Raw genomic sequence first — 27410 nt, forward strand, 5'->3', positions numbered from 1 at the left:
GGGAGTCCGTAGGCAAGAGGCCTGGGGCGGCAGCGTAGCCTAGTGGTTAGAGCGTTGGACTAGTAACCGGAAGGTTGCGAGTTCAAACCCCCGAGCTGACAAGGTACAAATCTGTCGTTCTGCCCCTGAACAGGCAGTTAACCCACTGTTCCCAGGCTGTCATTGAAAATAAGAATATGTTCTTAACTGACTTGCCTGGTTAAATAAAGGTAAACATCTTTTTTTTTTTAATACATAACCTGTAGTATTTACTTTCTACGCACACTAGGTAAGACCTGGGTGGACCACCCCCTCTATTTTGGTTAGTGTGCCAGGAGGTTAGTGTGCCAGGAGGTTAGTGTGCCAGGAGGTTCTAAAAGGCTAGGTAGTGGGTAGGTAGGAGAGGGGACTCTTTACATTTTATTGTATTTGCTTTGGTTCCATCCATCCCGTTTTCCCTACATTACCGTGTGAAGGAAATAAATTCCCTGTAAACAGTAATATTCTCTGCCTCTGTCATCCTTACCAGCACCTACAATCACATACCTCTTTCACTCCACGGGGAGTTGAGCGTAGCAGGCTGTTGCGTTCCCTCCATATTCAAGCTGAGATTCTCCTTTTCTCTGGTCAATTCTTAAGAAGTCACAAGACAAACACACACTAATGGCAGAGACCACAAGTTGGAGACATACAGGGTGGCTTCTCTCTGTGGTTTTGTTGATCCCCACATCATCTCTGGTTAGTGACCTAACAGAGGAGTGAGTAGATATTTGGCTGAATGTCTGCGTGACTCTGGGTAGCTGAACTGGAGATTATTGTCCCCTACGCCGCTGGACTTGTCATAAGAAGCCTTGCACAAGCCGACAAGGCTCATAGGGCAAGAGCCTATCTCCTATTTCTGTAGAGTAAGGCAGCTTAATGTACAAGCACACCCCCTGGACATTAATCTATCGCAGAATCTTACCCCTGATCTATCTTCTTAATTCTGAGTGCCAAGCAGAGACACATCGGGTCCTATTTTTAGTCTTTGGTATCACTCGGCCAGGGATTGAACTCACAACCTTCCAATATCAGGACAAACACTAACCACAAGGCCACTGAGTTGTCATTGTGTTAAGATACTGTGAAGTCCTATGCTAATCCTGAAAACAAACTGTATGGCTAAACTCCTGAACATGACACTTCAGGAAAAACACCATAATATGGTGGGGGACAGGTCATGAAAATAAATAACAGGATCACAATCAGATCGACAACATGAAAACAACAGGATCACAATCAGATCGACAACATGAAAACAACAGGATCACAATCAGATCGACAACATGAAAACAACAGGATCACAATCAGATCGACAACATGAAAACAACAGGATCACAATCAGATCGACAACATGAAAAAAATATGCATCAGACACCCCATGGCTCAGGATATAATCTGTTTTGCAGTTGACAAAGATGAGGATGGTGTGAGGGGTGACGACTGGTGTGTGGGTGCGCAGAGGGTGGTTACAAATGCGACAATAGGCTGCTGTTCATTTGAGGCAGGGGGCTTGTGTTGGAACGAGAGGAGTAAGTCTGATCCCCCATGGCCCCCTCTAGCCCCGACCCTAATCTTATCTCATCACACAACTAACTAATCTGCTTTATGACAGATTATGAAACCAATCGTGATCAGCAGTGTAGTGACGATACTGCAGGGGATGGAGAGGCTGGGGACTGTGGGGTTGTGACTCAGCTATTGAAGTATACTGTAGGATCCAGTGGATGTGTATGTATTTTGGGTGAGGGGTGTTTGTGTGTGTGTGTTTACGATAGTGTTACCGTGGCCAGTATCCACAATGCGTCCCAGAGTAAGAAATTGGTGGTAAGTGCTGAGAATAGAGACATTTTACTCCTACTCTTATAGGTAAAAATAAAAGATATGCATGAAGCCTCTTTGGTCATAAGACTCCCACCTAGTCAACAGATATTTATGAGAGCTTGTGAGCTATCCTAACCAGTTAAGTGTTACCAGCAGAAATACAATGAACAAAAATATAAACGTAACATGTAAAGTGTTGGTCCCATGTTAAATGAGCTGAAATAAAAGATCCCAGAAATGTTCCTTTAGCACAATACATGTATTTCTCTCAAATTCTGTGCACAAATGAGTTTACGTCCCTGTTAGTGAGCATTTCTCCATTGCCAAGATAATCCATTCACCTGACAGATGTGGCATATCAAAAAGCTGATTAAACAGCATGATAATTACACAGGTGCACCTTGTGCTGCAGACAAAAGACAACTCTAAAATGTGCAGTTTTGTCTCACAACACCACAGATGTCTTAAGTTTTGAGGGAGAGTGCAATTAACATGCTGATGGCAGGAATGGCCACTAAAGCTGATGCCAGGGAAATTAATGTTAATTTCTCTACCATAAGCCGGCCTCCAACGCCGTTTTAGAGAATTTAGCAGTACATTCAACTGGCCTCAAAACCACAGCTCATCTGCGTGATCGTCATCCTCACCAGGGTCTTGACCTGACTGCAGTTCGGCATCATAACTTACTTCAGTGGGCAAATGCTCACCTTCGATGGCCACTGGCATGCTGTAGAAGTGTGCTCTTCACAAATGAATCCTGGTTTCAATTGTACCTGGCAGATGCGAGACAGCATGTATGGCGTCATGTGAGCGAGCAGTTTTCTGATGTCAACGTTGTGAACAGAATGCCCCATGGTGGCAGTGGGGTTATGGTATGGGCAGGTAAAAGCTATGGGCAATGAACACAACTGCATCTTATTGATGTCAATTTGAACGCACAGAGATACCGTGACGATAGGCCCATTGTCGTGCCATTCATCCGCAGCCATCACCTCATGTTTCAGCATGATAAATCATATCAAATCTAATGTTATTGGTCACATACACATATTTAGCAGATGTTATTGCGGTTGTAGCACAATGCTTGTGTTCCTGGCTCCAACAGTGCAGTAATATCTGACAATTCACAACAATACACACAGCTCTATAAGTAAAAAAATGGAATTAAGAATAATGTAAATATTAGGATGAGCAATGTCGGAGTCTGGAGTATAAATATATACAGTACCAGACAAAGGTTTGGACACCTACTCATTCAAGGGTTTTTCTTTGTTTTGACTATTTTCTACATTGTAGACTAGTGAAGACATCAAAACTATGAAATAACACATATGGAATTATGTAGTAACCAAAAAAGTGTTAAACAAATCAAAATATATTTTGTATTTGAGATTCTTCAAATAGCCACCCTTTGTCTTGATGACAGCGTTGCGCACCTTTGGCATTCTCTCCACAACCTTCATGAGGTAGTCACATGGAATTCACTTCAATTAACAGGTGTGCCTTGTTAAAAGTTAATTTGTGCAATTTATTTCCTTCTTAAACCGTTTGAGCCAATCAGTTGTGTTGTGACAAGGTAGGGGTGGTATACCGAAGATAGCCTTATTTGGTAAAATACCAAGTCCATATTACGGCAGGTCAAGAACAGCTCAAACAAACAAAGGGAAACGACAGTCCATCATTACTTTAGGACTATGAAGGTCAGTCGATGCAGAACATTTCAAGAACTTTGAAAGTTTCTTCAAGTTCAGTCGCAAAAACCATCAAGCGCTATGATGAAACTGGCTCTCATGAGGACCACCACAGGAAAGGAAGACACAGAGTTACCTCTGCTGCAGAGGATAAGTTCATTACAGTTACCAGCCTCAGAAATCGACAATTAACTACACCTCAGATTGCACCTCACAGAGTTCAATTAACAGACACATCTCAACATCAAGTGTTCAGAGGAGACTGTGTGAATCAGGCCTTCATGATCAAATTGCTGCAAAGAAACCACTACTAAAGGACACCAATAATAAGAGGAGAATTGCTTGGGCCAAGAAACACAAGCAATGGACATTAGACCAGTGGAAATCTGTCCTTTGGTCTGATGAGTCCAAATTTTTGGTTCCAACTGGCGTGTCTTTGTGAGACGCAGAGTAAGTGAATGGATGATCTCCGCATGTGTGGTTCCCACCATGAAGCATGGAGGAGGTGGTGTGATGCTGTGGGGGTGCTTTGCTTGTGACACTGTGATTTATTTAGAATTCAAGGCACACTTAACCATCATGGCTACCACAGCATTCTACAGCGATATGCCATCCCATCTGGTTTGTGCTTAGTGGGTCTATCATTTGTTTTTCAACAGGACAATGACCTCCAGGCTGTGTAAGGGCTGTTTGACCGAGAAGGAAAGTGATGGAGTGCTGCATCAGATGACCTGGCCTCCACAATCACCTGAACTCAACCCAATTGAAATGGTTTGGTATGAGTTGGACCGCAGTGAAGGAAACAAGTGCTCATCATATCTGGGAACTCCTTCAAGACTGTTGGAAAAGTATTCCAGATGAAGCTGGTTGAGAGAATGCCAAGAATGTGCAAAGCTGTCTTCAAGGCAAAGGGTGGCTACTTTCAAGAATCTAAGCCCTGAGCTTATTGATGCGCTTGGAGGGTTCTATGGTGCTCAAAGCTGAGCTGTTGTCAATGACTAGCATTCTTACATAGGTATTCCTCTTGTCCAGATGGGATAGGGCAGTGTGCAGTGCGATGTTGATTGCATTGTCTATGGATCTATTGGGGAGGTATGCAAATTGAAGTGGGTCTAGGGTGTCATGTAGGGTGGAGGTGATATGATCCTTAACTAGCCTCTCAAAGCGCTTCATGATGACAAAATTGAGTACTTTGTGGAGATAGTCATTTAGTTCAGTTACCTTTGCTGTCTTGGGTAAAGGAACAATGGTGGACATCTTGAAGCAAGTGGGGACAGCAGACTGGGATAGGGAGAGATTGATTATGTCTATAAACACTCCAGCCACCTGGTCTTCACATGCTCTGAGGACGCGGCTATTGATGCCGTCTTGGCCAGCAATTTTCCGAGGGTTAACATGCTTAAATGTTTTACTCACGTCGGCCTCGGAGAACGAAAGCCCACAGTCCTCGGGAGCGGCCCACGTCGGTGGCACTGTGTTATCCTCAATGGGGGCAAAGAAGGTGTTTAGCTTGTACGGGAGCAAGACGTCTGCGAGCAGGTTGTAGAAACATCTCAAGGATGAGCAATGGAAACAGGATGCACCTGAGCACAATTTCAAGTCTCATAGCAAAGGGTCAGAATACTAATGTAAATAAGGCATCTGTTGTTGTTTTTTTTATACATTTGAAAAAATGTCTAAAAACATGTCTTGTAATAAAATGTGGAAAAAGAGAAGGGGTCTGAATACTTTCCTGAGTCGGACTAGAAGTCCACTCCAAATACCTCTTCTCTGCCGGCGGCGTCTTGGAGATGCCTACGGGATAAGATAAATTGCCTTGGAAGGAATGAACAAAGGATCCAATTTTGGAAAGTGGCGTTTCTGTCCGGAACACTGGTGAGTTACCGCCGCTCTGATATCCAAAAGGTATTTCCAGCTGTATGTAATAACAGAAAAAACGTTTTGGGCTAATAATGTAAACATTTTAAAATACTGCAAAGTTGCTTTGGAGCTAAAAATCAGAGTTGCCATGTCTGCCGGCGCCATGTCGCAAGTATCCGTACACAATTCCTGGAAGCTGAAAATGTCCCAGTACTTCCATGGCCTGCATACTCACCAGACATGTCACCCATTGAGCATGTTTGAAATGCCCCAGATCAACGTGTACGCCAGTTCCCGCCAATATCCAGCAACTTCGCACAGCCATTGAAGAGGAGTGGGACAACATTCCACAGGTCACAATCAACATCCTGATCACCTCTATGAGAAGGAGATGTGTCACGCCGCATGAGGCAAATGGTGGTCACACCAGATACTGACTGGTTTTCTGATCCATGCCCATATATATATTTTTAAGGTACTGTATCTGTTACCAACAGATGCATATATGTATTCCCAGTCGAATCCATAGATTAGGGCCTAATGAATTTATTTAAATTGACTGATTTCCTTAAAATCTTTTAAATTGTTGCACATTGTTTTTATATTTTTGTTCAGTATTACCTAAGAGGGTGGAGAAGACATGAAAGAGGAGCAGAGTGTGTACACGGCTCTGGACTGACGGCATTCAGACAAGGAAGGCAATTTATGGGCCTATCACACACCTTATTGGAGTTTTAAGGACTCCTCATTTGCATTTTATACTGGAGGGGGTTTATGGGTAATGCAAATAGAGACCCCCCTTTTCCTCCTTGTTTCCCTCCTGAAGTCCACCCACAACCCTTTCCATCTTCCCTTTCTCCCTCTCTCCTGATTAAGGTATCAAGCTCTTATTACATGCCTCGTCTCCCATTCTGCTCCATCTCTATCTCTCTTTTCATCTATTTCTCTCTCTTCGCTCCACTCGCTCTCTCTTTGCCCATCAGAGGCACTCTCAATGTTATTGCCAGACTATCATTAAAATGTTTGGCCATTCTTACCATATACTATCATTAAAATGTTATAGCCATTCTTACCATAGACTATCATTAAAATGTTTGGCCATTCTTACCATAGACTATCATTAAAATGTTTGGCCATTCTTACCATAGACTATCATTAAAATGTTATAGCCATTCTTACAATAGACTATCATTAAAATGTTATAGCAATCCACTCTCAGTGTTACAATCACCCTGACATTCCTGTAGATCTCGAGCATTCTGTATGCTACAGCCTTACATACTCCTCCATAATGACATAGGTAAACAGGGAGGGGTTTGGTAGGGGGTAGTTATATAACAGGGTGCTGCAGTAGTATAATGGCTGTTAGTTCTGGGTGCTAGAGTTAACCGACATGGTAGAGGAGATACCAGATGGTCGCCAGTCTTCCCTGGTCGTCTCCTTCACGTCCACATGGTCTAAAGATGAATATGCTAAATCCTCAACCTATTAAAATCCTATTCAACATTTCAGCACTCCCGCGCTTCATAAATGAATACTGTTATAGTAAAGCGTCTTAGGGCCTCTTTAAATACACTACTTTGACAACACAAACTAGGTCTAAGAGAGAGAGATACATGTGTAAAGAGACGGACCTAGATTCAAGTCTCTCTTTAATTAAGAGGTAGTGTGGAAGACATCTACAGATACCCCCCTCTGACTGGTACAGTTTAAAGACAATAGAGCCCCACAGTGGAAGTGTCATAATACCCGGGAAACAATCATTTTTTCCCATAGGGGGTTTTAAACTCACTTAAAATAAGGGCTGTGTTTCATGTCGGCTTGATAACCATGTAAATCTCTCTCGGACAAGATTTTTATCAATATATTACGCTCTATTTACTCACAGATTTAAAAATGCTAATTAGTATCAAAGTAGACATCGTGCAAAACTACAAATCCCTGCAAGCTCCTGCACGTCATCTCTAGCTGACACCTTTTCTAACAGCTATTGTGTCAATTTAAAACTTGGACAAGATAGTTCACAGAATTGTCCATTTAAATAAATGTACCTAATTTATTCATTACTACTATTAGCTAACATTAGATAGTTAATTCAGAGATTCTTACATTTGCCTTGATTTGCCTGTACATTCAGATCACCGTGGCTTTTGGGGTGGCAGGGTAGCCTAGTGGGTAGTGTTGGACTAGTAACTGAAAGGTTGCAAGTTCAAATCCCTGAGCTGACAAGGTAGAAATGTGTCGTTCTGCCCCTGAACAGGCAGTTAACTCACTGTTCCTCGGCCGTCATTGAAAATAAGAATAAATGTAAAAAATAAAAAAATGTATTTATTTACATTAGCAGCTAATTTTAATTTTTGGTGGGTAAATACAAACGAATATATTGATAAAAGTCACCTTGTCCTAGAGAGATTTATACGGTTATCAAAATATCACGGTTGTGTGAGGTGGTGAAGCCTGCACCCAAGTTAAATGTATCCTATCAGGCCCTGACTCTCCCGTGCATTGATTGATTTGACCAATTCAACAGCTGTAGGGGAACTGAGGGAGAGAGCGGGTCAGGCTGATGTCATTTCATGATTTGATTCCATTTCCAGTGCGGCACGAGTCAAATCAGTGCTATAGTTGGCATAATTGACCTGTGCAGGGCACTGTGTAAATGACCTTGGTGCCGAGGACAGAGTTGACTGGCTGCTGAGCCAGCAGAAATGTCTTTAACAGGAATAAAGAGGAGTGGGGGAGTGACTTTCAGTGGTTTCATCTTCATGCCACTAACAAGTGCATCATGGTCAGTGGAAAGTGCATCATGGTTGGATATCTATGTTTGACTATCTGTCAGGGTCAGTCCATTTTCTTTTTAAACCACTACATGATGGCATTCCACATGAAAGATGTTAAAAATTATGTTATGTCATTTTCTAATTAAAGTGAGGATCATAATTGTAATAGGTGACTAAAGCCTCCCATCAGCTGTCACCCTCGAATCTCTATCGAACATCCATTCCAGGAAAATCGTCGTCACCGGCAGAATGTAGTAGCCTCGGCCTACCAACCACCAAACAGAAAAACACGACCTTACATCACCTCGTCTGGCAGACAGACAGGGTGTTTTTCACAACAGACCGCTTTCACTCTAGTCTACGGGACAAGAATCAGGGATGAGGTGGCACGGGCAGGATTTTAGGTTCGGGCGGGAGCGTGATAGCCAGCTGGGCAGAGCGTTGTCTTCATCACTACGCACATCACCTGCCGCTGACGCACGAAGATTCAGGACCAATGACTCTGCGTCATTATAAAAATAAAAATAAATAATATAACCATATTTGGGTCATGATTTTTCTGTTTTCTGTGTTGAGAGGTGCTCTCTCCGCTCTCCCTCCCCTTCCTGCGTGGAACGTAGGCTATCTGTGCTCAAATACGCAATAGAGGAAGCATCCAACAGGTCATCTCCCCTTTTGCTCAGTCTGTGAAGGCAAATATACTCTTGCAGTACTGTTGTAAGCCTGGGCGCAGTAAAAATAGGCCAGTGGGCGCGCGCCTTACGTAACAATCTACGGAGCGCGCGGTGGGCTCTTGGTGCTTTCACGACAACTGGGAACTCTCTGACTTCCGCATTCTGTGCATTCAAATCAACTGGGAACTCTGACAAAAACGAGCTTCGACTGCAAAAAATCGGTTTGAACGTAATCCAAGCTCTGAGCTCTAGAACGATGCCCGAGTTTCTTACTTTGATATCCGAGTTGGATGACCGTTCAAACCAAATTTTCCCAGTCGAAGCTCGTTTTTTCCGAGTTCACAGTTGTCTTAAACTCACTGAAGTCGGAGATTTCCGAGTACCGAGTTCCCAGTTGTTTTGAACGCGGCATTTCTCTCATTCTCACACGGTTGTTTACAATTTCACTGTTTAATTACTTTTCTGTTGCCAAATTCGGTAAGAGAGGAAAAGAGGGAGAGGGCTCTCTGCCCATCATGGCACAGGCATGAATGTAGGGTATTATCAGGGGACATAGGGGCAATATCGAGTGTTGCCTGCGTCAGAGGCTCTCCCGCTCTCCCTCCCAGCCTAGCTGTGTCACAGAGCCGCAGTCTCGTGATGCTTGTTTACTTCTGAAGTAGGAGGGCAGAGGCTGGGTACAGACTGGGAACAGTCACGCACCCTCCTCTCCCATGCGCCTCATCACGTTGTAAATCGCAGTTGATGCCAATTGCCGTTCGGAGCATGGATAATCCATTGTAGAATCTACTAGATCATGCATCATGCCGTGTTTTTAGAATTGTGCTATAACTTGTGTAAAAAATTAATACGAATGCAAATAGACCTAATTATTTATATCATCAAGGCTTGTATTACATGCCTATTATAGCATTGTTAAATTATTGATAGCACTAACTTATCATAATAAAATAACATATAAGTATAACATAGGCGTACATTCACTCAAACTTCTAGCAGTTTATCCACTCTGAAACCTGTGACGAATATAATTGAGCTTTCCCTCCTTATTGCGCACTAACCAAACACAAGACATCATCAATGCTATACTGCGCACAAACCTAATAAATACAACAATACTTAACCCAAATAGCCACCGGCCATCTGTGATAGGCCTCGTCATAAATCATTTGATAATAGGCTACATAGGCTGAGTTGCTCTGCAAGAAGAGGATACACGTACGCATTTAATATGCATACAGGCCTAATAAATGCACCACTGGCTACAGATATGATCGGGCGAATGGTGCATTCACATGCTAGTCGGAACTAGGAAACCCTGACATTTCCGACTTGCTAACTGGTTGAACGCGGCACGAGTATAACTACAAAGAGTTAGCACATCGGACATTCCGAATAGCACATGAACAGCATCAACAGTTCCCAGATTGAGTCGCAAGAGGTCAGGAGTGTGTATGAGAGTGAGTGCATTGTTACAACAGTGTACATAGCCAGTAATATGACATTTTAAATGTCAATATTATTTTACAACTTTTGTGAGTGTAATATGTACGTTTTTTAAATTGTTTATTTCCCTTGTTTATTTCCTATTTGTTTATTATCTATTTCACTTTCTTTGGCAATGTAAAAATATGATTCCCATGCCAATAAAGCCCATTGAATTGAATGTAATTGAGTGGGAGGGCTTTCTAACGTCTGACGGAGTCTTTTCACTATCATGCAGCCCTCTCCACCACCAATGAGCCCAATAAGTAGGCGGATTTGCAGGTACGCCCCGTCGGCTAGCAGCGACCCAGTGTCAGTGTGTGCATTTTTTTCCTCCCCTTCTCTTTTTTTGTAACCAAAGCTGGATGTGTAGAACGTCACATATTGTTTCCCTCTTCACTCCGGTCACTCTAGCGATATGGGTTATTTACTGTTAAACAGCTACAGACGCCGAACGCACAGCCGGCGCCTGGAGTGAAAGTGTCTCTGAGAGATACGGACTATACAGAGTTTCTCTCCAGCCTTCGATAAGTGAGGATATAACAACAGGTTAACGAAAGTGAGATTTGTTTTTTAAAGGACGATAGAATGGCGAGTCCTCCAAATACTGGGGGAGGACACTTGTTATCCAACGCGAACATTAGTAACACCAAGATTAAGAAATGTGGATACCTCAAGAAGCAGAAGCACGGACACAAGCGCTTCTTCGTTCTGAAGGAACCGGGCGAGGGCTTCCCTGCCCGGCTGGAGTACTACGAGAGCGAGAAGAAATGGAAAAACAAGTCAGCGGCAAAGAGGGTTATACCTCTTGACTGCTGCCTCAATATCAACAAGAGAGCTGACGCCAAACACAAACACCTTATCGCCCTCTATACCAAGGACGAATATTTTGCCGTTGCGGCAGATAATGAAAAAGAGCAGGATAATTGGTACCGAGTCTTAACGGATTTAATGAGCGAGGGCAAAGTGTACTCTGATGGCTCCGCTTCCAATTCCGCTTCTTCGCTGGTGGGGTTTGATGAGTCGAACTACGGGATGATTACGCCGGTAACTGCCGCGTATAAGGAGGTATGGCAAGTGAACCTGAAATCCAAAGGGCTGGGGCAGAGCCGGAATCTGACCGGGGTGTACAGACTGTGTTTATCCAGCCGGACTATCAGCTTCGTAAAGCTCAACTCGGATGTCGCGTCCGTCAGTTTACAGCTGATGAACATTCGGAGATGCGGGCACTCAGAGAGCTTTTTCTTCATCGAGGTCGGACGGTCAGCAGCCACAGGACCAGGCGAGCTGTGGATGCAGGCTGACGACTCAGTGGTGGCGCAAAACATCCACGAGACTATATTGGAGGCCATGAAAGCCATGAAGGAGCTGTCAGAGTTTCGGCCGCGCAGCAAGAGCCAGTCTTCAGGCACTAACCCCATCTCCGTGCCGACCCGGCGGCACCTCAATAACCTTCCTCCAAGCCAGACCGGGCTCCAGCGGCGGTCGCGCACTGACAGCATGGCCACAACTTCCCCAGTTAGTAAATTTACTTCCTGCCGGATACGCACTGCCAGCGAGGGAGAAGGCACCATGGTGCGCCCCATGTCTGTGAACGGGAGTCCCCTCAGCCCCGGTATTCAACCGAACCTATTAGGGAGATCAAACACCATTACAGCCCGGCCCTGCCGGACATTTGAATCCTCTTCCCTCCAGCACAGTAAGTCCATGTCCATGCCTCTGTCTCACTCTCCACCCACAGCCACCCCCAGCCCTGTTAGCCTGTCCTCCTGCTCGGAGAGCAGTGCTCCTTGCCCCTCCAGCTGCAGTGCCTCGGTCTCCCCCAGTGATGGGGGCTTCATCTCCTGTGATGATTATGGCTCCAGCCCTGCAGGCCTACACCTCACCCTCCGCAGTAACACCCCAGAGTCCCTGAGGGAAGACACACCCCCTTCCCGGGAAGGCAGCAACCTGCACGGCTACATGGTGATGGAGAGACAGAACGGTTACCGTCGGTTACCAGAGCTGGACAAGGCATACCGGAAACGCACATACTCCCTCACCACCCCGCGCCAGCACAGGGCACCGCCCCAGGTCTCCTCTGCCTCATTGGACGAATACACGCTCATGAGGGCCACCTACACCAGTGGTTGCCAATCGGGTCGCAGCTCTCACATGGCTTCCCCAAAAGTGACCTATCCCGAGGACTATGGCGCTGTCCAGATAGGCTCCAACGGTCACCTAGGCGACAGTGGCTACATGCCCATGACTCCAGGTGTGGCCCCTCAGACAGCGGGGGTCAAAGGTAATGCTTACATGCCCATGAGCCCCATGTGTGTGTCGGCCCCAAAGCAGATCATCAACCCCCGCTCTCACCCCTCTCCAGCTGGGATGGGTCCCCATACAGATTCCCCTGGCAGTGTGTCTCTGGAGGACAGCGGCTACATGAGGATGTTCTGCGGGGCCAAGATGTCTGTGGACAGCTCAGATGAGAAACTCACCAATGAGGAGTACCTCAACATGTCCCCTGTGGACCCTCTGGTGTCCTTCACCCCCTCAGACTACTTCCTCACAGACACTACCCCCCAGCCTCACCCTCACCACAGACAGCCTTACTCCATCAGTTCCCTGCCCCGCTCTCTCAAAGCCCAGCCCCAGAGGAACGGTGTCACAGACACAGACCAGTACGTGGTGATGAGTCTACAGAGGCAGAGGATAGAAGAGGAGTCCAACTACTGTCCCATCTCACCAGTCTCCATCGGTACGCCCCCCACCAACACCCTCTCCTCAGCGCCCTCGATCCTCAGAGCCGGCAGGGTGACCCAGGAGGGGGGTCTGGTCCACAGGGGGAGGGTGAGTCGACCTACCCGGCTCGCCCTTGACTCTTTGAGGACACTGCCCTGTATGAGCGAACACCCTCTCCCCTCTGAGCCCAGGAGTCCCGGGGAGTACATCAACATAGACTTTGGCAACGCCACACGATACCCGCCTGTCTCTACCACGACTGAAAGCTCTGCTTCATCGCTGGGCTCGGTGGACGGGCCGGCGAGGAGTTCCCCGCCACTCTCCGAATACGTCAACATCAACATCAGCTCATGCTCTTCCAAACACAGGGATTCCCCTTCTTCAATAGGGCGCATGGAGCCGAGTCCTGTGCTCCTCGTGTGTCCCAGCCAGCCTCACAGAGATAATCAGAGGGAGAGAGAGGAGGAGGGGGAGGAGGAGGAGAGAGTCCTAGTGGAATATCCTCTCCAAAAGCATGTGAGCCCTGTGTGCCTGGTTGGAGCTGTAAAAGACGACTACACTGAGATGACCTTCAGTCCTACCAACCCCTCTGTCTCTCTCCCTGCCTCTCTGTGCCCCTCTGACTCCACTACCCCCCTGCCTACCAGCCCCTCGTCCTGCATCCAGAGACTCACCCTGGGGGGAGAGGGCGAAGTGGTGGTCCCCCCTGCCCCTGTGGAGTCCTTCCTCCTGGGGGGTCCCTCCACCCCCCCCATCAACCCAGACAGGGGGGCTAAGGTGATCCGGGCTGACCCCCAGGGTCGCAGGCGCCACAGCTCCGAGACCTTCTCCTCCACAACCACAGTAACGCCAGTGTCTCCATCGTTCGCCCACGATGCCAACAAGCGGCACAGCTCGGCGTCGGTGGAAAACGTGTCGCGGCTGGTCCGGAGCTCGGAGGGCTCAGACGAGGAGTATGGGAACAGCAACAGCCCCATGTGCCGGGAGACATCGGCGGGCTACCAAAACGGACTCAACTACATTGCCTTAAACCTGATGGAAGGGAGCCTGGGGGGTTGCAGCACTCTGGGGGGCTGTGAGGGACTGCTGAGGTTCAAGGCAGCATGTGGATGCAAGGGGGGCATGAACAGTTTCAACGCCAGCCCCTATGCCACCATGGGCTTCAAGGAGACTGCAACAGCAGTGAAAGGTGAGCCTCTGTCGATTATGTGTGTGCCTTTGCATGCTTATCATGAGCCCATTCATTCATCCATGGCATAGAAATAGAATGAATAGAAAGGATGTCTCCATTTAAGTCAATGATGGCATAATGGCTGGACTAGACATTTTGCGTGTAGCCATGCCAGGAAGTAGAAGCAGGAATCTTACCCTTCAATGTGTGCTCTGATTTATTGAGTCAATTCAACTAACATTACGAAAAATACATTCCATTGCGTGAGCTTCATCAAACTGTTTAGTGTTTATGTTTGGTATTGCAAGTCCATTTAAACAAATGTATTTGGTGTATACTGCTTATAGTGAAACGACTTACCATAACATAGATATGATTTATTTCTCTGAACATGATTTATTAAACATGGCGGCTGAAATGATACGTGACGGTGCAAGTTGGAGCACCATGAGAAGTGTAGCGTATTAGTCCTGTTATGCAGCTTATTCAGTGCAAATCAACTGTGATATTTGGAGTAGCCTGTCACACACATTCAGCACATCATTCAGGCCATGGCTGCGGGAAATACGCGTGGTTTCGTCATGCAAATGATTGAAGTTGTTTGAATTCTGGATCAATGTGTGCGCTTGAGTCCCAGCCAGCGTTTCCTGTGACGCAGTTATTCTTCTGGACCAGACTACGCTCGTGCAAATGTACAGGAGTAAATATCCCAACGCGTTGCTTTCAATGATGCTAAAGATTTTTTTTGCTCAGCATGCCAGAACAATCCATAAGGAATATATCGGCTAGGTGGTTTCTTCTTTATGTAACACAGTTATATGTGCTCTGAGAGGATTAGGATACGAGTCAGCAACTATACTGGAAAGTAGGCTCAAACTGATTCTGTTCAAAATGATCACAGAAAATACATCGATTTAGGGGACAATTCACCTACCAAATCACACTTAAACCCCGTCCGTAACTATTGAGGTTGGGGAAACCAAAACATTACCTTTCACCTCGTTCCTGGCTTATGTCTACTGTAGTATCAGTAGCCTGCCATACAACAGTAAATAACACACTCCCCATATATTTGGTTTGGACATTGATGGTGAAATATACATTTACTTGTAGGCCTATAAGCAGCGGCTACACAATGTTGTGATGTGCAATGCCCTGGTAAAGGGAGTGCTCTCTTTCTCCTTTCCTCATTTACTTTCTCTCTTCCTCTGTCTCCCTCTCTGGCTGTAAACAGAAGGGCTGGGTGTAGTCAGTGCACTGGGTTCCCCGGAAAAACAAGTGAGTCAGTTGTTTATCACTTGTCAGGTATTGGGTTTCATGTTAGGAATGTAGTGTTCAAAGGCTGCTGGGAGATGTGAATTTTCACTTGTTTTTCTAACCTACTGGGGGGATTGCAGATCACGTTGTTGTTTTACCGTGAGGAACTTTACAAAACAGACTAACACACACACTGCACCTGCTCCCAAGGGGATTAAAAACCTATGCACTGATTGGCCAAACATACTCAATCAAGGGTGTGTGTTAAGAAGTATTATGCCAGTGTATTTACTTATGTTTGTGTAATAAGGGATTTCATGTGTGTTTGAGCATGACTGGGGTTGCAACATTCTGGGCACTTTCAATAAATTCCCTGGTTTTCTCTGAAATAGTGGTTGGAGTATTCCCAAAATCAGGAGGAATAAGCACGAAAATCCGGAATCCTCCTACTAGGATTTCTGGAAAATGTTGCAACCCTAAGCATGTCTGCTGACTGAGTTGTTTTGTAGACATAGCAGTCATTTCCACAAAGTTGAGCAGAAAGAAAGACCTGGCCCTAAGCTACGGAAGGAGAGGAGATGGGGGAGGAGGAATGGAGACAGAGGAGTGACATGTATTAGTTTGTTTTTCAAAATCAGGACAAAACAGACCACAGTGGGAGGGAGGGGGTAAGAACAGAGGAGGGCAGACAACAAAGCAAGAGAGAAGGAGCAGAGTTGATCCAGTACGAGTTGGCTGTGGCCGGTTATTGCTTGGTTATTTATGGCATTCCCGAAAAACAAATGATCAGCCGGAGAGAAAGAACAAAGTGTTTACCAAGAAATGACAGGCTTTTCCACATTCTTCCCTCAGCACCACAACGTGACTCGTAGTCAGCATTCCAAGATGCTCACATTCATTTGTGACTTGCTGGATTTGGAATGAAAATCATTTGAGGATGAATTGGCCTTTTATATTTTGTGCGTGTGTGACAGCTGCTGTGTGTATCTATTTGTAGGTTACTCTGGCCTTGTGTTTGTAGGTTATTCTGGCCTTGTGTTTGTGGGTTACTCTGGCCTTGTGTTTGTGGGTTACTCTGGCCTTGTGTTTGTGGGTTACTCTGGCCTTGTGTTTGTAAGTTACTCTGGCCTTGTGTTTGTAAGTTACTCTGGCCTTGTGTTTGTAGGTTACTCTGGCCTTGTGTTTGTGGGTTACTCTGGCCTTGTGTTTGTGGGTTACTCTGGCCTTGTGTTTGTGGGTTACTCTGGCCTTGTGTTTGTGGGTTACTCTGGTCTTGTGTTTGTGGGTTACTCTGGTCTTGTGTTTGTGGGTTACTCTGGCCTTGTGTTTGTGGGTTACTCTGGCCTTGTGTTTGTGGGTTACTCTGGCCTTGTGTTTGTAGGTTACTCTGGCCTTGTGTTTGTGGGTTACTCTGGCCTTGTGTTTGTAGGTTACTCTGTCCTTGTATTTGTAGGTTACTCTGGCCTTGTATTTGTAGGTTACTCTGGCCTTGTGTTTGTGGGTTACTCTGGCCTTGTGTTTGTGGGTTACTCTGGCCTTGTGTTTGTGGGTTACTCTGGCCTTGTGTTTGTGGGTTACTCTGGCCTTGTGTTTGTGGGTTACTCTGGTCTTTTGTTTGTGGGTTACTCTGGTCTTGTGTTTGGGTTAATCTGGTCTTGTGTTTGTGGGTTACTCTGGCCTTGTGTTTGTAGTTTGCTCTGGCCTTGTGTTTGTGGGTTACTCTGGCCTTGTGTTTGTGGGTTACTCTGGCCTTGTGTTTGTAGGTTACTCTGGCCTTGTGTTTGTGGGTTACTCTGGCCTTGTGTTTGTAGGTTACTCTGGCCTTGTATTTGTAGGTTACTCTGGCCTTGTATTTGTAGGTTGCTCTGGCCTTGTGTTTGTAGGTTTCTCTGGCCTTGTGTTTGTAGGTTGCTCTGGCCTTGTGTTTGTAGGTTACTCTGGCCTTGTGTTTGTGGGTTACTCTGGCCTTGTGTTTGTAGGTTGCTCTGGCCTTGTGTTTGTGGGTTACTCTGGCCTTGTGTTTGTGGGTTACTCTGGCCTTGTGTTTGTGGGTTACTCTGGCCTTGTGTTTGTGGGTTACTCTGGCCTTGTGTTTGTGGGTTACTCTGGCCTTGTGTTTGTGGGTTACTCTGGCCTTGTGTTTGTGGGTTACTCTGGCCTTGTATTTGTAGGTTACTCTGGCCTTGTGTTTGTGGGTTACTCTGGCCTTGTGTTTGTAGGTTACTCTGGCCTTGTGTTTGTAGGTTACTCTGGCCTTGTGTTTGTAGGTTACTCTGGCCTTGTGTTTGTAGGTTACTCTGGCCTTGTATTTGTAGGTTACTCTGGCCTTGTGTTTGTAGGTTACTCTGGCCTTGTGTTTGTGGGTTACTCTGGCCTTGTGTTTGTAGGTTACTCTGGCCTTGTGTTTGTGGGTTACTCTGGCCTTGTATTTGTGGGTTACTCTGGCTTTGTGTTTGTAGGTTACTCTGACCTTGTGTTTGTAGGTTACTCTGACCTTGTGTTTGTGGGTTACTCTGGCCTTGTGTTTGTGGGTTACTCTGGCCTTGTGTTTGTGGGTTACTCTGGCCTTGTGTTTGTGGGTTACTCTGGCCTTGTGTTTGTGGGTTACTCTGGCCTTGTGTTTGTGGGTTACTCTGGCTTTGTGTTTGTAGGTTACTCTGGCCTTGTATTTGTAGGTTACTCTGGCTTTGTGTTCTTGTGAATTAGATATCAGTATTTGAGACTTATTAGTTTATTGGTTCATTGACTCATTGAGCTGATAGCCTGTCCAAAGCTAGTGTTTTTGGCATTGTTGTTGTTTTGGTTTGGGGGTAGGCATACACTCACTCAGATGGGAGAGGGAAGGGGGTGGGTCACTGAGTGGGTTGGGAGCTGTTTAAATTTCAAAGCATACCCCCATATGGCCCACTCCTGCACCTCACTCTGCCGCCCCGGGTCAGAAACGTAACCTTTGAACTGGCTCTGGGTGTGTGAGGGCCCTTGGGAATAGCAGAGAGGAAGGGAACGCTACAAGCAAACACCAGTTATCTGCAAACAGAATAAGAAACATGTATTCATCTCTCCTACGCTCTCTAGTCTATCTCTGTGTCTGAAACTCTGTGTCTATCTCTGTGTCTGAAACTCTGTGTCTATCTCTGTGTCTGAAACTCTGTGTCTATCTCTGTGTCTGAAACTCTGTGTCTATCTCTGTGTCTGAAACTCTCTCTGTGTGTTTCTCTGACGCTCTTATCATTCCTCTCTCTCCTTTCTTCATGTTTTCCTCTTTTTTTTAATGAGAGCTCTCTCTCTTTTGGGCTGTCAGGTGTTTGATAGAGACACTCATTCTCTCCCTGTTTTTATTTGGGAGCTCTGACCTCGTCCCCCCTTTTGTTTCCCTCTCTACCTCAGTGTGTGTTAGCAGATGGTGGGGGCCGGGGTCTTGCACCTGCCCCTCCCAGCAGTGCTCACTGGTTATCTGGCCCTTCAGAGGCAATGACTGAGCACCATCTGCGTCAGAGAGAAAGGCTGAAAACAAATCCAATTTTGATAAACTCTCATATCTATTGGGTGAAATACCACAGTGAGCAATCACTGCAGCAGGATTTGTAACCTGTTTCCACAAGAAAAGGGCAACCAGTGAAGAACAAACACCATTGTAAATACAACCCATATTTACATTTATTTATATTCCCTTTTGTACTTTAACTGTTTGCACATCATTGCAACACTGTATATAGACATAATATGACTTTTGAAAAGTCTTTATTCTTTTGGAACTTTTATAAGTGTAATGTTTATTTTCATTTTTTATTGTTTATTTCACTTTGTTTATTATCTATATCACTTGCTTTGGCAGTGTAAACATATGCTTCCCATGCCAATAAAGCCCCTTGAATTGAAATTTAATTGAGACCAAATATCACTCTAACCCTCACTTTCGCTCTTTCACTTACTCACTTTTTTCCCTTTCTCCATCTCTCTGTCCCTCCCTCTCTCTCTTTATTTCTCTCACTTTTTCTGGCATTAGTTTCTGTTTACTGTAAGTCATGTGATTAAGTCTCCTAGTCAGTTGGTCTCTGCCCTCCTTTCTCTCTCCGCCCAGAGAGCCCTCTGTCTGTAGCTCCTAGTTCCAGCTGAGGGCCTCTGGTTGGCTTTAATAAAATGCCATAGATGTTTGTTTAACAACTAATTAAACAATTAGTAAATTAGATAGCTAAATAGCCCCATTACAGGAATTCCTTGAATTGCCTCCTGTTTTATGGACTTCTTTGAGAAGAATAATTGCTTTCGAGAATTTTAACTGAATTTGTTACCTAAATGAACTTCACTGAAGTGGTGTGATTTTAGAGGATAGCATAGCTGTGCTGAAAACGCCTGATTGACTTGTCAGCTGCTGTGTGTGGTTAATTATAGATCTATCCAATAATAATACCTAGACGTAGTGACGTATTTCTAATAACGTTTGCCTTCACCTGTCCTCACTACCCTGCCCTCTCTCTGTCTTTCACCCCTCTCTCACTTCACCCCCCCCCCCCCTTCTCTGTGTGATACCCATAAACTAGGACGGGATGTTCCATGGTTAGATAAACTCTGTTAACGTTCCCTCCATTTAGCTGGGAGTTAAGGAGTATTACATTGTGTTCAGGATTAGACATTGTTGAGTATTTTGTTTTGTTTCAAGTTAGATTTAGTGGAAGGGAGAGCACACACACACAGGTTTCCCAAACACTGAGGTGAGTTGCAGTTAGGATCACTTAAGCCTCATTGAGCTCATGTTCTCCTGACTTCCCGGGAACAGGCTTCACTCTCTCCTCACCCATTCCTTCTTATCGCTCTCCATTTTTCTTTGGTTCACTCTCTTTTCTTCCCTCCTCCTCTCTCAAATTCAAAAATAAATGTTAACATGTTGTTTGTTAACACAACCCTGTGCCCCAACAAAAAAACTGTTAGTCTGAATTATGCTACTGCTAGGAGAACCACAGACCTGTTGTCTGAGATATGCTACTGCTAGGATAACTACAGACCTATTGTTTGAGATATGCTACTGCTAGGAGAATTACAGACCTATTGTTTGAGATATGCTACTGCTAGGAGAATTACAGACCTGTTGTCTGAGATATGATACTGCTAGGAGAACCACAGACCTGTTGTCTGAGATATGCTACTGCTAGGAGAATTACAGACCTGTTGTCTGAGATATGATACTGCTAGGAGAACCACAGACCTGTTGTCTGAGATATGCTAATGCTAGGAGAATTACAGACCTATTGTTTGAGATATGCTACTGCTAGGAGAATTACAGACCTATTGTTTGAGATATGCTACTGCTAGGAGAATTACAGACCTGTTGTCTGAGATATGCTACTGCTAGGAGAATTACAGACCTATTGTTTGAGATATGCTACTGCTAGGATAACTACAGACTTGTTGTCTGAGATATGCTACTGCGAGGAGAATTACAGGCCTGTTGTCTGAGATATGCTACTGCGAGGAGAATTACAGGCCTGTTGTCTGAGATATGCTACTGCTAGGAGAATTACAGACCTGTTGTCTGAGATATGCTACTGCTAGGAGAATTACAGACCTGTTGTCTGAGATATGCTACTGCTAGGAGAATTACAGACCTGTTGTCTGAGATATGATACTGCTAGGATAACTACAGACCTGTTGCCTGAGATATGCTACTGCTAGGAGAATTACAGATGTGTTGTCTGAGATATGATACTGCTAGGAGAATGACAGACCTGTTGTCTGAGATATGATACTGCTAGGATAACCACAGACCTGTTGTCTGAGATTTGATACTGCTAGGATAACTACAGCCCTGTTGTCTGAGATATGCTACTGTGAGGAGAACCATAGACCTGTTGTCTGAGATATGCTACTGCTAGGATAATTACAGACCTGTTGTCTGAGATATGCTACTGCTAGGAGAATTACAGACCTGTTGTCTGAGATATGCTACTGCTAGGAGAATTACAGACCTGTTGTCTGAGATATGCTACTGCTAGGAGAATTACAGACCTGTTGTCTGAGATATGCTACTGCTAGGATAATTACAGACCTGTTGTCTGAGATATGCTACTGCTAGGAGAATTACAGACCTGTTGTCTGAGATATGCTACTGCTAGGAGAATTACAGACCTGTTGTCTGAGATATGCTACTGCTAGGATAATTACAGACCTGTTGTCTGAGATATGCTACTGCTAGGATAATTACAGACCTGTTGTCTGAGATATGCTACTGCTAGGAGAATTACAGACCTGTTGTCTGAGATATGCTACTGCTAGGAGAATTACAGACCTGTTGTCTGAGATATGCTACTGCTAGGAGAATTACAGACCTGTTGTCTGAGATATGCTACTGCTAGGATAATTACAGACCTGTTGTCTGAGATATGCTACTGCTAGGAGAATTACAGACCTGTTGTCTGAGATATGCTACTGCTAGGAGAATTACAGACCTGTTGTCTGAGATATGCTACTGCTAGGATAATTACAGACCTGTTGTCTGAGATATGCTACTGCTAGGATAATTACAGACCTGTTGTCTGAGATATGCTACTGTGAGGAGAACCATAGACCTGTTGTGTGAGATTTGATACTGCTAGGATAACTACAGTCCTGTTGTCTGAGATATGATACTGCTAGGAGAATTACAGACCTGTTGTCTGAGATATGCTACTGCTAGGATAATTACAGACCTGTTGTCTGAGATATGCTACTGCTAGGATAATTACAGACCTGTTGTCTGAGATATGATACTGTGAGGAGAACCATAGACCTGTTGTCTGAGATTTAATACTGCTAGGCGAACCACAGACCTGTTGTCTGAGGTTTAATACTGCTAGGAGAACCACAGACCTGTTGTCTGAGATTTGATACTGCTAGGCGAACCACAGACCTGTTGTCTTAGATATGAACTTCATACTTTGTACTTTAAACTACAGTAGCATGTCTGCTCCTTTGTATATGCCTGTGGAGTGTGTGAGTGTGATGTAGATTGTTCTTGGCCTGAGAACAGCAGGTCTATGTATAGCCAGTGAGAAATAAATAAATAATGTGGAGAGCAGTGTGGTTGGGGGAAGGGGCACCTTCCAGGAAGGGGTAGAGGGGTGTGTGGTGGAGTGCCTATAAGGGGGATGGGTAGGCTGTAACGGGTTTGTTTATCCCTCCCTCTACCCCCTCACTCTCTCCCTCTGTGATCAGCGTGTGTGAAATTAGCTGTATTAGGGGAGGTAGTCTCTCTCAGCTGACACACACTGCACTGAGAAGTGCTGGTTGAGTCTCCACTCATAAAAGGGGATTGTGATGGCCTGGCAGGACTGTGTGATTGGTAACCAGGGGTGTGTGTTTAGAAACCTCGGTTGTGTGTGTGAGATGATTAAGCTCTGATTCTCGGCAACTCTCCCTCATCCCCACTCCCTCACACCCCTGTGTCTGCAACCAACTGGTCTGGACTGGCCCTGCTGGGGCACACACACACACACACACACACACACACACACACACACACACACACACACACACACACACACACACACACACACACAGACACAGACACAGACACAGACACATTCCCATGTCAGGTTGACTTTGTTACTCTGGTTGTCCAACCCTCTCCCTGAATGGAGTGACTGGACCCTGGGTGTAATTGGCCCTGTGAAATTCAAACTACTTCTGTGAACTCTGCTGTCACATACACCACACCAGGTCAGAAGATATTTTATCAGATGTGGTGTTATGGTGAGGTTGGACAGCCATGAGGTGTTGGTTTATGGTGAGGTTGGACAGCCATGAGGTGTTGGTTTATGGTGAGGTTGGACAGCCATGAGGTGTGGCGTTATGGTGAGGTTGGACAGCCATGAGGTGTGAGGTTGGACAGCCATGAGGTGTGGCGTTATGGTGAGGTTGGTCAGCCATGAGGTGTTGCGTTATGGTGAGGTTGGACAGCCATGAGGTGTGGCGTTATGGTGAGGTTGGTCAGCCATGAGGTGTTGCGTTATGGTGAGGTTGGACAGCCATGAGGTGTGGCGTTATGGTGAGGTTGGTCAGCCATGAGGTGTTGCGTTATGGTGAGGTTGGACAGCAATGAGGTGTGGCGTTATGGTGAGGTTGGACAGCCATGAGGTGTGGCGTTATGGTGAGGTTGGTCAGCCATGAGGTGTGGCGTTATGGTGAGGTTGGTCAGCCATGAGGTGTTGCGTTATGGTGAGGTTGGACAGCCATGAGGTGTTGGTTTATGGTGAGGTTGGACAGCCATGAGGTGTTGGTTTATGGTGAGGTTGGACAGCCATGAGGTGTTGGTTTATGGTGAGGTTGGACAGCCATGAGGTGTGGCGTTATGGTGAGGTTGGTCAGCCATGAGGTGTTGCGTTATGGTGAGGTTGGACAGCCATGAGGTGTTGGTTTATGGTGAGGTTGGACAGCCATGAGGTGTTGGTTTATGGTGAGGTTGGACAGCCATGAGGTGTTGGTTTATGGTGAGGTTGGACAGCCATGAGGTGTTGGTTTATGGTGAGGTTGGACAGCCATGAGGTGTTGGTTTATGGTGAGGTTGGTCAGCCATGAGGTGTGGCATTATGGTGAGGTTGGACAGCCATGAGGTGTTGGTTTATGGTGAGGTTGGTCAGCCATGAGATGTGGCGTTATGGTGAGGTTGGTCAGCCATGAGGTGTGGTTTTATGGTGAGGTTGGACAGCCATGAGGTGTGGTGTTATGGTGAGGTTGGACAGCCATGAGGTGTGGTGTTATGGTGAGGTTGGACAGCCATGAGGTGTGGCGTTATGGTGAGGTTGGTCAGCCATGAGGTGTGGCGTTATGGTGAGGTTGGTCAGCCATGAGGTGTGGTTTTATGGTGAGGTGGGTCAGCCATGAGGTGTGGCGTTATGGTGATGTTGGTCAGCCATGAGGTGTGGTGTTATGGTGAGGTTGGTCAGCCATGAGGTGTGGTTTTATGGTGAGGTTGGTCAGCCATGAGGTGTGGTGTTATGGTGAGGTTGGTCAGCCATGAGGTGTGGTGTTATGGTGAGGTTGGTCAGCCATGAGGTGTGGTTTTATGGTGAGGTTGGTCAGCCATGAGGTGTGGTGTTATGGTGAGGTTGGACAGCCATGAGGTGTGGCGTTATGGTGAGGTTGGTCAGCCATGAGGTGTGGTGTTATGGTGAGGTTGGTCAGCCATGAGGTGTGGCGTTATGGTGAGGTTGGTCAGCCATGAGGTGTGGTGTTATGGTGAGGTTGGACAGCCATGAGGTGTGGCGTTATGGTGAGGTTGGTCAGCCATGAGGTGTGGTTCCCATGAACAGGCTAGGTCCTGGTTCCTGGTTCCTGGTTGTATATCTGACAGAGCACGGACAGGGTGACACAGTGTCTGTGGAAGTGGGTCAGCCCCTCTAATGTGATTAGCAGGATAATATAGACTCTAATCAGCCTCCTGTGAGTGTGAGTAGCGCAAGGTGAATCACTCCTCTATTTACTAGTATACTATGTACTGCACCTCCTCTGTGACTGTGGAGTGACAGAGGCATTTAGCAGTTTTGGGTATAAATAGTAGTTATCCCATTCCTCTCTTTCTCCTAGGAGGTGGGTTCTCCTAGTACGTGGGTATAGGGGGTTCTCCTAGTAGGTGGGTATAGGGGGTTATCCTAGGAGGTGGGTTCTCCTAGTAGGTGGGTATAGGGGGTTCTCCTAGTAGGTGGGTATAGGGAATTGTCCTAGTAGGTGGGTATAGGGAGTTCTCTTAGTAAGTGGGTATAGGGGGTTCTCCTAGTAGGTGGGTATAGGGGGTTCTCCTAGTAGGTGGGTATAGGGGGTTCTCCTAGTAGGTGGGTATAGGGGTTTCTCCTAGTAGGTGGGTATAGGGGGTTCTCCTAGTAGGTGGGTATAGGGGGTTCTCCGAGTAGGTGGGTATAGGGGGTTCTCCGAGTAGGTGGGTATAGGGGGTTCTCCGAGTAGGTGGGTATAGGGGGTTCTCCTAGTAGGTGGGTATAGGGGGTTCTCCTAGTAGGTGGGTATAGGGAGTTCTCTTAGTAGGTGGGTATAGGGGGTTCTCCTAGTAGGTGGGTATAGGGGGTTCTCCTAGTAGGTGGGTATAGGGGGTTCTCCTAGTAGGTGGGTATAGGGGGTTCTCCTAGTAGGTGGGTATAGGGAGTTCTAGTAGGTGGGTATAGGGAGTTCTCTTAGTAGGTGGATATCAAGGATCAGTATTCTGGGAAAGTATCATTATTATAGTGTTTTGGTCTGACATTTTGTTTCAAGTTTTGATGTTATGTCATTTCTCTGTGTGTGTGTGTGTGTTTCCTAACACTGCAGGTTCTGAATCAGGTTTGTTTAAGAGAGTGGCCAGCTCTGTGAAAAAAACTCTTGTTCTCTGCTTGAAAAAGACAGTGGTGTAAAGTACATAAGTAAAACGTTGAAGTACTACTTAAGTAGTTTTTTGGGGTATCTGTACTTTACTGTTTATATTTTTGACAACTTTTACTTCACTTTATTCCTAAAGAAAATAATGTACTTTTTACCTCATGTTTTCCCTGACACTCAAAAGTAAATTGTGAATTATTAGCAGAACAGGAAAATGGTCCAATTACACATTTATCATGAGAACGTTCCTGCTCATTCCTTCTGCCTCTGATCTGGCAGACTCATTAAACACAAATTATTCATTTGTAAGTTTTATCTGTGTTGGAGTGCAGCCCTGACTATCCGTAAATGAAAAAAAACAAGAAAATGGTGCCATCTGGTTTGCTTAATAAGGAATTTTAAATGATTTATACTTTTACTTTTGATACTTAATCATATTTTAGAAAAGTTCAATTTCTTTTCATACTGAAGTATATTTAAAATCAAATACTTTTAGACTTTTACTCAATTAGTATTTTACTGGGTGACTTTCACTTGATCTATTTTCTGTTAAGATATCTTTACTTTTACTGAAGTATGAAAATTGGCTACTTTTTCCACCACTGGAAAAAGAGAGAGGTAGTGAGGTAGTGAGGTAGTGAGGTAGTGAGGTAGTGAGGTAGTGAGGTAGTGAGGTAGTGAGGTAGTGAGGTAGTGAGGTAGTGAGGTGAGTGAGGTGAGTGAGGTGAGTGAGTGAGTGAGTGAGTGAGTGAGTGAGTGGGAGGCATGGAGGGGAAATGCAGTGTGCTGTTACTTCCACGCCAGCACGGCATGCAAATCACACTGCACAAACAAGTACACAGGAGCAAGGGTCACAGCACAGAGAGAGAGCGAGAGAGAGACAGAGAGACAGAGTGTTTATACAAGGCCAGAAAAACACTCTGTGTGTGTTTGTTTGTGCTTGTTTGTTTACCTGGTCTGTTTTTGTCTGTTTTTCTGTGTTTTATGTTTCTCTTAGTGCTGTATGCTTAGGTGTGTGTTTTATGTTTCTCTTAGAGTGCTGTATGCTTAGGTGTGTGTTTTATGTTTCTCTTAGAGTGCTGTATGCTTAGGTGTGTGTTTTATGTTTCTCTTAGAGTGCTGTATGCTTAGGTGTGTGTTTTATGTTTCTCTTAGAGTGCTGTATGCTTAGGTGTGTGTTTTATTTTCTGTACTTCTGCATATGCTTCTGTATGTTTTTCAACGTGAGTGTCAGTGTTGGTATGGGTCAGTGTTTGTCATTGGAGACTGTACTCTGTCAGCTGAACAGTGCTAAACGTTGCTCTGTTTCCCCTCTGCCACTTGATTGTCTCCCAGCTGACTCACGTCACTGTCACTGTTGGTATGGGTCACCACCACTCATTGGACTCACTGTACTCTGTCACTGAACAGTGCAAACGTTGCTCTGTTTCCCTCTGCCACTCACACTGTCTCCAGCTCACTCACTCACTCACTCACTCACTCACCACTCACTCACTCACTCACTCACTCACTCACTCACACACACACACACACTGTACGTACACTCACTCACTCACTCACCACTCACTCACTCACCACTCCACCACTC

At 45.5% G+C, this 27410-nt stretch overlaps 2 protein-coding genes and 1 long non-coding RNA gene across 5 annotated transcripts; 1 reads left to right on the forward strand and 2 right to left on the reverse strand.

The window, feature by feature from the left end:
• Positions 1 to 10643: 10643 nt before the first annotated feature.
• On the forward strand, positions 10644 to 16058 carry LOC118370511 (insulin receptor substrate 2-like). Its single transcript, XM_035755545.2, has 2 exons — positions 10644 to 14245; positions 15462 to 16058. Exons 1-2 carry the CDS (start codon positions 10921 to 10923, stop codon positions 15557 to 15559), a joined length of 3423 nt encoding a protein of 1140 aa, XP_035611438.1. The 5' UTR covers positions 10644 to 10920; the 3' UTR covers positions 15560 to 16058.
• A 413-nt stretch (positions 16059 to 16471) lies between these two features.
• LOC127914886 (adhesive plaque matrix protein-like) lies at positions 16472 to 20283 on the reverse strand. The gene is made up of 4 exons (XM_052492627.1): positions 20280 to 20283; positions 18406 to 18462; positions 17157 to 18178; positions 16472 to 17068 (listed from the first exon to the last, which is right to left on the reverse strand). The coding sequence occupies exons 1-4, from the start codon at positions 20281 to 20283 to the stop codon at positions 16472 to 16474; spliced, it is 1680 nt and encodes a 559-aa protein (XP_052348587.1).
• A 598-nt stretch (positions 20284 to 20881) lies between these two features.
• On the reverse strand, positions 20882 to 21875 carry LOC127915037 (uncharacterized). 3 transcript variants are annotated; one of them, XR_008089990.1, is made up of 3 exons: positions 21728 to 21875; positions 21328 to 21647; positions 20882 to 21087 (listed from the first exon to the last, which is right to left on the reverse strand). It is a non-coding gene; the product is annotated as an uncharacterized LOC127915037 (long non-coding RNA). The 3 variants fall into 3 exon arrangements; XR_008089992.1 differs by having other exon boundaries at positions 21328 to 21687; XR_008089991.1 differs by having other exon boundaries at positions 21328 to 21607; positions 21648 to 21792.
• Positions 21876 to 27410: the final 5535 nt, after the last annotated feature.

Source organism: Oncorhynchus keta, chromosome 34 (genome assembly GCF_023373465.1).
Source record: "Oncorhynchus keta strain PuntledgeMale-10-30-2019 chromosome 34, Oket_V2, whole genome shotgun sequence".
Lineage (NCBI taxonomy): Eukaryota > Metazoa > Chordata > Actinopteri > Salmoniformes > Salmonidae > Oncorhynchus > Oncorhynchus keta.

Coding starts and splice junctions, on each gene's coding strand:
- LOC118370511 (XM_035755545.2), top strand. CDS start 10,921: ATGGCGAGTCCTCCAAATACTGGGGGAGGACACTTGTTATCCAACGCG. Junction 14,246..15,461: donor GACTGCAACAGCAGTGAAAG/GTGAGCCTCTGT, acceptor GGCTGTAAACAG/AAGGGCTGGGTGTAGTCAGT.
- LOC127914886 (XM_052492627.1), bottom strand. Junction 18,179..18,405: donor TTCTGACCCGGGGCGGCAGA/GTGAGGTGCAGG, acceptor CTAATTCACAAG/AACACAAAGCCAGAGTAACC. Junction 17,069..17,156: donor ACTACAAACACAAGGCCAGA/GTAACCCACAAA, acceptor CACAAACACAAG/GCCAGAGTAACCCACAAACA.